Source organism: Physcomitrium patens, chromosome 9 (assembly GCF_059467195.1).
Source record: "Physcomitrium patens ecotype Gransden chromosome 9, ASM5946719v1, whole genome shotgun sequence".
Taxonomy (NCBI): domain Eukaryota; kingdom Viridiplantae; phylum Streptophyta; class Bryopsida; order Funariales; family Funariaceae; genus Physcomitrium; species Physcomitrium patens.
The window spans coordinates 3,830,667-3,842,500 of NC_143418.1; the positions used below are offsets into that span (position 1 = coordinate 3,830,667).

General features: G+C 41.0%; 2 protein-coding genes across 3 annotated transcripts; both read left to right on the forward strand.

Moving 5' to 3' along the window:
* The first annotated feature begins 2,424 nt into the window (after positions 1-2,424).
* LOC112286984 (uncharacterized) lies at positions 2,425-6,053 on the forward strand. 2 transcript variants are annotated; one of them, XM_024529517.3, is made up of 7 exons: positions 2,425-3,277; positions 3,838-4,101; positions 4,239-4,362; positions 4,690-4,862; positions 5,053-5,115; positions 5,436-5,504; positions 5,690-6,053. In XM_024529517.3, exons 2-7 carry the CDS (start codon positions 3,913-3,915, stop codon positions 5,750-5,752), a joined length of 681 nt encoding a protein of 226 aa, XP_024385285.1. In that variant the 5' UTR covers positions 2,425-3,277; positions 3,838-3,912; the 3' UTR covers positions 5,753-6,053. The 2 variants fall into 2 exon arrangements, with proteins under 2 accessions (XP_024385285.1, XP_024385283.1); XM_024529515.3 differs by having other exon boundaries at positions 3,135-3,277; positions 5,436-5,731.
* Positions 6,054-7,023: 970 nt separating this feature from the next.
* On the forward strand, positions 7,024-9,774 carry LOC112286983 (heat shock protein 90-2). Its single transcript, XM_024529513.3, has 2 exons — positions 7,024-7,351; positions 7,593-9,774. Exons 1-2 carry the CDS (start codon positions 7,217-7,219, stop codon positions 9,570-9,572), a joined length of 2,115 nt encoding a protein of 704 aa, XP_024385281.1. The 5' UTR covers positions 7,024-7,216; the 3' UTR covers positions 9,573-9,774.
* Positions 9,775-11,834: the final 2,060 nt, after the last annotated feature.

An 11,834-nucleotide genomic window follows, 5' to 3' on the forward strand; every position in this document is an offset into this window, starting at 1 on the left:
TCGAAAAACTAAAGCGAATGGAACCCTGAACTTAGAATTCTCGGTCTAGAAACGATGAGATTATGATCGATTGGGGTTCAAGTGTCGATGCTCCAAGTCATTGTTACTTTGACTGTATGTTCTGATGCACTTGTGGGTGAGGTCAAACATTGTGTTGCAACGACATTGACCCTAAATCTGTGCAACAAGCCTCAAAAACTTGGGTGCAACTGAGCTCAGCTTCTGAGTCTGGAGGGGTTCTGCAAGACAACTGATTAAATACTTAAGCTTAAAAGAACCCATTGTTTGTATGTATGTATATATGCTTTAATACGTTCAAAAACAGTCTGATAGAAGTGACAATATTTGTAACAAATAAAATCAGTATGATTTGTGAGATGATAGACAAGAGTTTGTTGTAATTCTTCAATTGTATATTTTAAGTTTTGTGAAATAGAAATATAATCTTGAAAAACTTGGCATTTGAGTAGAAATCTTTGTGAATGATAGGGAATGGTTGCACATACAATAAATGTGTACACATTTAGATAACTTAGATAATTCTATAAGATAAAATAAAAATAATATATAGAATCTAAAAATACGTGTTGCTCTTACAAACATCAAATATGATATTGATTTATTGTATATGTCTTCATAAACATATTTTCTAAATATAATAGTTTTGAATATAGTTGGAAGTAATGTAATTAAATAATAACCAATCAAAGCAATGATATTTTAAAACTTGACTTCAGGTGTTTTAATTTAAAACACAAGTGGTAAGTATATGTCTCTCTCTCTAAATATATATGAATTCAAAATCTCTTTAAAATATTAATATTCAAAATTAGAGACGATAAATTTAACACAAATTCAAAGTTGTATTTTTTTTCTAAACAACTATTTTAAATGTTAAAATATCAAAATACAATCTTAATTGATTTTTCCCTAAATGTAAGGATAATTAAAAAAAAATAATCAAAGAGCCAAAAGACTATAGAATCAATTTTCTACAGTTATTGAGTTTGAAAGTTGTCTGAAAAGGAGCTGTGTAGGCTTGGTATCAAAACAAATAAATTTTTTCTGTCTTCATAATGTTTCTTTTAGTGTGTAAAAAACCTTAATTGAGTGTATATATATATATATATATATATATATATATATTCATCAAATTCTAAATTAAAAATTTCTCATTTAATATTGAATTGTTTTAATTTTATAAAGGCAGTTATCTAATCCTAGATAAATTTTTGTGAAATTGTGTACTTTTAGTAAGTATTAAAATATGATACAAATTTAAAGAAAAGTGAATAAAGATTTATTTCAGCGTAAAAGAATATATATATATATACATTTACACGTCCACACGTATGAGTTACGAATTTGTGGTAGATGAATAATAAAAACCGACCCTTAACAAGTACTTTGCAACAAGTTTCAGTAATGAGATGTTTGAAATTGAACCAATATCTGCAACTTAAAATGATATTGTAAACTCTGATGTTCTACAGTAGTACTATCAAAGTTTTAGTACAAGAAGATCACACAACATATCAACAATCAAATACATGAGCTTGAGAACATTATGCACTGAAATTGAAAATCTAGATTAATATACATTTAAAAAATACTTATAAAGATGTATATCTACATACATATGCATACATTTATTGGTGTTCAGTAGTCAAACCTCACCATGCAAATACATTTTGTTCTCATTATCAATACAATAAAGATACAAACTTTTTTCCATTTTCAAAACAACATTTGTTATTATAAATTAAAGTTTTTTCATTTCTACAAATAAAATTTAGAATACTGGGACTAGAAAAATAAAAAAATATCATTTTATTTAAAATAAATGATTCAGTTAAAGCTTCGTAAATAAATAAATAAAAATTCTTTTACTTATTTTTTGTAAATCCAAATAGCAAAAACCATCAGTTTTGTATTATCTCTACAAGAGTAATCACAACAACAACAACAACAACAATTTTTTCAACTAAAAACTAATGAAAAAAAATCTTGAAACAAAAACCACTTTCACTTAGACACAGATAATATTAAAAAAAAAAAAGTTAAAAAACCCAAAACTTCAAACGACGCATTCATTAATTACGAAGTTCAATTCAAATAATATAAGCTGAAAATAAAAATAGTAAGTCCACAGCGCCGAACGAGCCAAGTCCCATAATTAGCTGAACCCGAGATCAGTGGAACTAGGGGAGCGTGGGAACGTGCGAGCGAGCCCATAAAAAGCAAAAGGAGGCGGGGAACGTTCCCAACAGTGTCACAGCGTCTTCACCCTGGCAGTCCAAGTTACGGCGCGGGCACCGAAAAGCGCCCCGCCCCCCTTATTCCCCCGCCCGCGCTCGTAGGACCTGGATGCCCCGGTGCCGCCATAGCCCCGACGAAAGCAAGCTTCGACGCGGGGATTGCTCGTACAGGCCCCACTATCCCCGCCAGATTCTGCTTCGCATCTTACCTTTGGATGCCACCACTGGTAGTGCCGTCGTTGTGAAGCGCAATTTGAGGGTGCTGATTCCTTGCGACGCTTTTAATTGAAGGGCGAGGTTGTTGGGTTGTGGTGCTGACGATCGTGGAATAAGCGGGGGTGACTGTCTTCGTTGCATTTGGATTTTCGGATGAAGGAAGGGGGAATTGTTTGATCGGGGAAATCAGATGTGGGTGTAGAGGTGGAGCGTTGTCGCGGTGGCTTGATTTGAGTGGGAGTGACGGAGTGTGCAGTGAGCTGAGGTGTGGGTACTAAGTGGGGTTGCTTGCTAGAGTGGTTATTGTTTCGGAGGGAGTGTTCTGCAGGGGGTGAAGGTCTGTGGTCACTGTTTGTGGTAATGGGGTGTGATTTGTGCGCTGTTGCGATTTGCATTGCGAATTCCACCGGTGCTGGGAAGTTCTGCACTGTGCTGTTTTAGATTTTGCCTGTGCACTGTCTTAATGTACTGCAGGGTTGGTCTTTTACGGCGTGTTTCTTAAATTGGCCATCTTCTGGCGGGGTTTCGCACACCCAGTTCGATTTCTTGTTGAAGGTAGCTGGGACCTTTGAAAATGCGGATTTCGAAGCGCATTATTCTCTATCGTGCTGGGGGAATATCATGGAAATTCTCGGAAAAGGCTTTCTTTTTGTGACCGGTCGCACACATAGCAAAACTCCAACTCCGGAAGAGCGTGAAGTGCAGAGTAGATTAAAGTGGAGCTTTTTAGACTAGTTAAGTTCAATCGTGGGGGCGTTTGCAACAGTTTTCATTGGGTGGATTCCTTGGTTTAACCCACTGAGGTAATAGCCTTTTTCCTAAATTTTGATCCTTCCTCGTTGCTGTCTAAGTTTATTTGTAGCAATTGCCTGTTGGTCACATGGATTCTTTACCAATGTCCACAATGTGTTGAAGTGTCAGACTGAGGGATGAGTACGATGAGCAAGTGCCATTGTTGGAGTACACCTGTAAGCTCAAAATCAGTGATTGTTTGATCTGGTCATCGACTTGCATCGAATTGATGCATCACATCTAGGCCGCTGTCAGTGAATTGCCTGATAGAGCGTATTGTGAATTATAAAATATGGTGTAGTTCCCTTTGAAACAGTTGTAGTCAAGGACCGCAGATGAATGCCACAACAGCTTCTCTTGTATAGAAGGCAATTAAGTGAAAGAATGGACACGTGGTTCTGCTTGTTGTTAAAACGACAACATAGTGTTTTGCTCTTGTTTGTTTTGCAGAATAGTCCTGAGCAATTGAGTATGCCTGATTCTGACGATTGATGCCACTCACTTCGATATCGTCAAATGATTGTGAGCAAATTGTGTTCATTGACGGATACTTCCCCCTTGTAATAAGCAGAGATCAGGACTGAGGTTTGAGATTCGGAACAAGTGTTGAAAAGGGCGTAGCAGTTGGTTGAAGTGGAAAGCCGCAATGGGTTTTACTGAAGAGAGCTTTCACAGCCACAGTCATTCTGGCGAAGATAGCGGAGACGAATTGCTATCTGCATTGCCAAGGCACACTAAAGTAGTGGTTACAGGAAACAACCGCACCAAATCGGTTTTGGTTGGTCTTCATGGGGTCGTCACGAAGGCTGTTGGCTTGGGAGGCTGGCATTGGCTTGTAATAATCTTGAAGAGCTTTCAGCTGATTTTTCGTTTCCTAGTTATTGATCCTATTCTTTTGCAGTTGCCTCGGTGTTTTACTATCTTAGCCTCTTGAAGATCTTCAAACTGACCAGGTTTCTGTCGCGGTGGCAGGTACTTACAAACGGGGATGAAGTGAAGCTCCAGCGCAATGCATTGAGTGTGATTGAGGGCCCTAGTGGTCTTGAAGAAGTAGAGGACAACGAGGATTATTCATTTCCTAGCAGAACAAGCCAAGGTTTGTAAACCCGAGCTTATTTTGGGTTGAGACATTGCATGCTGCACTAACATTGAGATACTAGGACCTAGCTCCCTGGTCATTGTTTTAGGTATCTCGATTTTTTTGTTTCGATTACACTGAAGGCTCAGTAGATATGAAAAGGCGTTAGGTGAGATGGAAGCTGTTACACCTTGCAATTCAGAGGTCGAGATCGAAGAATAAGTTTTGCTCTGACATTGTGCATTCTCGTGTTTAAGGAATGGAGTTCTGGTTTTTAGCCTGCCACTATTGTTAGACGTAGAATGAGTAGTTTTTTTGTAAAGTGACGAAAGCTTGTGGCTGCAGAAAACAATATTCGAAGGAACTCATTTAGAGTACAACCGCGAAAGCTTGTATGTCCTGTCTCGTCCAATCCTGGAATGGCAGGTCAAGTCGGAAAGACTACTCAATGTGGTTACGCAAACGACAGAAGAGGAGGTTTCGTTGAACGCAGAAGTTCATCTAGCAGATGCTTACCGGTACGATAACTTCTGATTGATTAGAGTTTGGTTGAGGCGTGTGGAAATGATTTATATAAGCATAATTAATGTGTTTTCTCGTCTTAAGAACGACAACAGGGACTTTGCAAATACTAAAGCAAGTCTGCACTTGCTGAATCTGTGGAGGCGCTCAAGAAACGACTAAGTGATGTTCATTCTTTGGGTGCAGTCTGTGAATTTTAGCAAGCTGGAGATAGCTGCTCTGAAAAGATATCTAAGGCACTTCAAGCTGGTAAACTTCTGTCCACATTGAATTAACAAGATGTGATTACAAAATTATTGTCAAGGTCATTTCAGACATTCTACATCTCAGATTGCCCAGTTCATGGTGAGGACAGATTTGTATAAGTATTCCATTTGCAATGAGAAATTGTGTCAGGTCCTATGATCTTCTTGATTGTTTTAACCTTGAGAAGCCCTAAGTTGCATTGCACTAGCAGATTCCTATTTTATTATTGTTGTTGTTGTCGTCGTCTTCATGAGGTTCGATTATACAGGTAACTTAAGTGCTCACAATCTGAACTAATGGTTTTATTCGTATCTGTGCTGAAGGTTGAAGGCGGTCCAAACTCATCCAGAGAGCAGCTTGTGGATGCAGTTTGTAGGCATTTCATGTCACAGGTTGAGTTGCAGAAACCTTTAAATTGTGCCGTTCCGAGTACTCGCACAACATACCAAGTTGCACATGTCTTGCCTCCATGATAATTATGAATCTCTACAATATTTTAGTTTTGCACAGGCCTTGGAACGTACTCTGTGAAGGCAAAATCCGATTCCCTGAGAGTTGTTTTGTCATTGAATTACAGGAGTTGGACGAGGGGAAAGTAATTATGGGTTTCATGCGAGCTGCGAAGCGTTTACGAATATAGGCAGCGAGCTTGGGAATACGAGTATTAGCTTCTCCATGAAGTCAATAACCTGGGAAGCTCAGTGATTGTTGGCATCAAGTCAAAGAAAAATCTTAGATCGGCCATGATAGTCCGGTGTGGTCGACTGTAAAAAACTACTCACTCTTTACCTGCCCTCCTGTATATTATAAACACTAGAGTGTAAAAGTTGAAAGTATCTGACTAGGATACACATCCTTGGAGGGGACCTGTACAAAGGGATACTTTAAAAAGCTTACGATTCAAGCAGCGTTTGTTCAGACGTTGAATCCTTTTCTCCCAATTGCATTTAAGTGTTAATTATGAAGGATGGATCCTGGTGTTATCCTTCCCGCTAAGCCCGCAATCGCCCTGCAGTCCTTGTGCGTAGAATCATGGTTATGCCCGTGTGATGACACCTCCTTTGATGCTTACAGGAGCATCCTTTCTGTAACTCAATACCTCAATCTGAAAGATTCTCTACATGATGGACCTCAAAATCTTAATTTCATCGTTACAAGATTCGTTTCTACAGTGACCACTTCAGCAACCTAAAAAATTCTATACAGGCTTCAGAGGGTATCACTAGGGTAACTTATCTCTCAAGTCACTGTATGAGGTGCAGCACCGCAGCAAACGCCGACGACGACTACCACGACGACCACAAAGACCAGGAGTGACAGAATATCAACTAGCTTTACAAAACTAACACAAACATCCTGGCGAGATGTACAGACGTCCCGGTGAACCAGTCTACACTGCACCCTAGAGCACACCATTGATCCATTCAAAATCTCCTCAGACATCTCCGAAACAAACCGGCCAAATAAACATCCCTCGGTGTTCGTGACTTTCTTCCACAACACAAACCCCGATCCTCCCCCAGTCCAAGAAACACAAACATACTAATTCAAAAAACACACAGTACGATGGCCTCGAAACCAGGGACAGCCTTGCTCATCTCATTGACAATTTGCAAAACAACTTCTTACCCTGCGAGGGCAGTCGACCTAATGAAGCGCCTCCGCAGGCAGATCTTGACCGTTGCTGAGTCTCATCCAACGGAGGCTGTTTGATCATGCCGACAACAATCAGGGCAAGGACCGATTGTTCGAAGAAAGAAAGGGAAGGCTCGAGAAGGCCAGAGGAACTGATCCTAGCCGTCGGCGGGATGCATCTGACGGCGGCCCTGGGAGGCCTAGAAGCGTCTAGAGGGCCTTCGTTCTGGTATGAAAGGCTGTAACCCTCCTCATTGCACGTCGTCTCTCGGTGTTTACAGCTCTCACCCTCTGCTGCATTCGGAACATATTACTTCGGTCGTTCAGTAGCCGTTAGGGCTCAATCGATTGACCTATACTCCAGTTTCGTTAACGAGGTTTCTTTCGCGGGATTCGACCAGGGGCGTGGATTGTGTCCCACTATTTTTCTTGCATTGAGGCGGTTAGGTATTTGCGAAAGTCATACAAGATGGCGGACGGCGATGCGCAGGTCGAGACCTTCGCCTTCCAGGCGGAGATCAACCAGTTGCTTAGTTTGATTATCAACACTTTCTACAGCAACAAGGAAATTTTCTTAAGAGAGTTGATCAGTAACTCATCCGATGTAATTTTCTTTAAACTTTTGCAAGTTCTTGAATATTTGAATCATTCTCAGTTGATCTATCAGGGTCGCATTGCGCTTTAAGTCTGAGAATTCCAGACATATGTTTGCTTCGTCTGTCTTGTGACACCCTGCTATGGCTTGTAGCGCCGCCATAGTAGATTTGTGTAGTGGTGGCGGGTTTGAGCCTTGGATTATCGTCATTGCTTGCTTGTCTGATTATCCTTTTCCCTCAATATGGTAGGCCTTGGACAAGATTAGGTTTGAGTCCCTGACCGACAAGAGTAAAATGGATGGGCAGCCCGAGCTGTTCATTCATATTGTTCCCGACAAGGCCAACAACACCCTTAGCATCATCGACAGTGGTATCGGTATGACGAAGGCTGACATGGTTAACAACCTGGGAACCATTGCGCGGTCGGGGACCAAGGAGTTCATGGAAGCCCTGACCGCCGGTGCCGACGTTAGCATGATAGGGCAGTTCGGTGTGGGTTTCTACTCTGCATACCTGGTTGCGGAGAAGGTGGTGGTGACATCGAAACACAACGATGATGAGCAGTACATCTGGGAGTCACAGGCCGGGGGGTCGTTCACGATCACTCGTGACACGAGCGGGGAGCAGCTGGGACGTGGAACGCACATCAAGCTGTACCTGAAGGAGGACCAGCTGGAGTACCTGGAAGAGAGGAGGCTGAAGGACCTGGTAAAGAAGCACTCGGAGTTTATCAGCTACCCGATCTCGCTGTGGTCGGAGAAGACGACGGAGAAGGAGGTGTCGGACGACGAGGAGGACGAGGAGAAGAAGGAGGAAGAGGAGGGGAAGATCGAGGAGGTGGACGAGGAGAAGGAGAAGGAGAAGGAGAAGAAGAAGAAGAAGGTGAAGGAGGTGTCGCACGAGTGGGCGCTGATGAACAAGCAGAAGCCGATCTGGATGCGGAAGCCGGAGGACGTGACGAAGGAGGAGTACGCGGCGTTCTACAAGAGTTTGTCGAACGACTGGGAGGAGCACCTGGCGGTGAAGCACTTTTCGGTGGAGGGGCAGTTGGAGTTCAAGTCGGTGCTGTTCGTGCCGAAGAGGGCGCCGTTCGACCTGTTCGATTCGCGGAAGAAGCAGAACAACATCAAGCTGTACGTGCGGAGGGTGTTCATCATGGACAACTGCGAGGAGCTGATACCGGAGTACCTGGGGTTCGTGAAGGGAGTGGTGGACTCGGAGGATCTGCCGCTGAACATATCTCGGGAGACGTTGCAGCAGAGCAAGATTCTGAAGGTGATCCGGAAGAATTTGGTGAAGAAGTGCATGGAGATGTTCGCGGAGGTGGCGGAGAACAAGGAGGACTACCAGAAGTTTTACGAGGCGTTCGCGAAGAACTTGAAGCTGGGGATCCACGAGGACAGCCAGAACAGGTCGAAGCTGGCGGACCTGTTGAGGTACCACTCGACGAAGAGCGGGGAGGAGATGACGAGCCTGAAGGACTACGTGACGCGGATGAAGGAGGGGCAGAAGGACATCTACTACATCACGGGAGAGAGCAAGAAGGCGGTGGAGAACTCACCGTTTTTGGAGAAGCTGAAGAGGAGGGGGTACGAGGTGCTGTACATGGTGGACGCGATCGACGAGTATGCGGTGGGACAACTGAAGGAGTACGACGGGAAGAAGCTGGTGTCGGCGACAAAGGAGGGGTTGGTGTTGGAAGAGACGGAGGAGGAGAAGAAGAAGAAGGAGGAGACGAAGGCGCGGTTCGAGCCGCTGTGCAAGGCGGTGAAGGACATATTGGGGGACAAGGTGGAGAAGGTGGTGGTGTCGGACAGGATCGTGGACTCGCCGTGCGTGCTGGTGACGGGCGAGTACGGATGGTCGGCGAACATGGAGAGGATCATGAAGGCGCAGGCGCTGCGCGACAGCAGCATGTCGAGCTACATGTCGTCGAAGAAGACGATGGAGATCAACCCTGACAACCAGATCATGGAGGAGTTGAGGAAGAGAGCGGAGGTGGACAAGAACGACAAGAGCGTGAAGGACTTGGTGCTGTTGCTGTTCGAGACGGCGATGTTGACATCAGGGTTCAGCTTGGAGGAGCCGAACACGTTCGGGAACAGAATCCATAGGATGCTGAAGTTGGGACTGAGCATCGACGACGATGTCACGGAAGCCGATGCAGACATGCCACCACTGGAGGCTGATGCCGAGGAGGAGGGCTCCAAGATGGAGGAAGTAGACTAAATGATTAGGTAGGGCAGTTTATTTAAGTGGTGAACAATTTTGTGGATGTTGTAAGGAATGTAACCGGGTGATTGAAACCCTGTTTTGTAGGATAGCAAATAGATGAGTTGATGGATTGTTTTACACTTTCCCTCATTTGATTTGGACAATATCCTCCCCCCAATGAACACAGTAACGATATTTCATTTATTTTTCCCGTTTACTATAATGTCTTTGGTGTCGAGAAACTTATTGGTCAGTCTTATCTGTTTTCTCAGTCCTTATTTCCGGCGTGTCGGAGCTTATGTTTAAGCAATTGCAGTAATTGAATGTTTCTTTGGTGAACTTGTAGTTGTGAGTTACGTTTTTCGAGTTGAATCCCGAGTAAAACTTTGTATTTCATTACCAATTCTGTGACTAATTTTTCTTAGCGCGATGTGCCCCTGTTGTAACTTGGTCGATTCTTTTCTGGTAATTCTCGCACCGTATTTAACGGGTTTCTTCAGTAGTACCTGATACACCAGATTTCAACTTCAAAGGTGCAAATTCCTACTAATACGTTGGACGTATCCATCGCATCTGAGTAAACTATGAATCCTTCTGTAAATTGGTTTTGACACAGTGTGATATTGTTTTTGGAAATTGGCATTCCTTTACTTAAAACACCCTTTACTTGCAAGTTCTCGTGGCACTGTTTACTGAGTTGATATGGCCATTTATCGCTTTCTTCCTGCAATCGTTTTGATCGTTGTTTCGTTATCCATGTCAGCTTGCCTCCCAATCCTCTTCAGCAATTTTACAGCACATTTGACTGCTGATTTTAGCTCTGCACGCCATTCAGAGAACTGACACCATTGTTTAAGACTCTTCACTGATGAGCACACATACAAATATTTCTCAATGTTTTGAACCTCTTGACATAGATGCCTCAATTTTCAACAAAAGGTATTTGGACAAAGAAAGTAATAGCTCGACCTTCTTCCAAGGTCAAATTATGACTCCTAGTGCATCAAGAAGGTCAACTACCAATTATAAGCATTCTAAATTCACAAGATATTTAACAAACCTAAGCTTGGGGATGTAGTTAAGATTGTATTTTTACCAAAGTTTCCAATTTTTAGAATGTGATTCATGTGACAATTATTTAAAAGATTGATTGTAGCTTTATGGATCAATATATTATGAAATTTCACAAATATTATTTCATGGCATTCTTAGTACTACAACAAATATGAAAGAATCAATAGACCATAAAGTTTATAAAAAGAAGAAGAATATGCAAAGTCCAACATATAGAAGGAATTTGTAAAACTATCATATTAGAATGATCTAATGATAAGAATTATACATTTGTCTAAACACTATTTAATAATGTATTTATAGAATGTATAGTCTTCACATGCCTATATGCTTTAATCAAGTCCCTTAAGTATGTCCCTCGAAAAGAATATTAAGATGAAAAGGCAAATGTTCTTAAATTAAAATAGATTAGATTTTAAGGTTTTTTTAAAAAGAAAACCATGGTTCTATTGTAAAGCTACTATACAACTATAATAATGGTGATGACCTTTTTGTACTCTTGATTCTTAACAAATACTAAAAAACATCCAACCACTTGATTTACTAATCTAATCAAATGCTAGATTGCAAGACCAATTAATAATTGGTTATAGAAGCAAGATTTTGCCCTAATATATAATTCTAATCTCTAAAAGCAAATATGATAATTTTTATTTTTTTTTTATTCATAAAAATGTGAATAGATTATATTTATTTCAAATAAAAGAAAAGCATATTGTTACTATTAATTTTTCTTTAGTCTATTATTATTCTAAATTTATAATAATATAAGCAAAGACCAAATAGATAAGAAAATAGTAGATAAAGTATAAGCATCTATATTACATAATCCAAATGGCATATATGTTATCCAAAGTCAATAATTGTCTTATTCATGTTTCAATTCTTTACTTTAATAAAGAAATGCTTATGCTTTATAAAATATCTTTGCATATAATATGACATAAAATACTAATTTGATTCAGATTTTATTTTTGTTTAATTTTATTGTAGTCTAAGCTATCCTACGTTGTGATGGAATTTATATTAATATAAATTGGAAGGATCTTAGATCTTAGAGATAATCTAGTCTTGTTTCATTGATATCAGAGCAAATGTTAGTCTGTTCTTTGGTCGTATGTTCATAGCCACCATCTAGTTGGAGGTCACTTGTTGTAGTCATATCAGGTCTTGTTTTGAGGCTACCATGAGCTATTTTTAAGA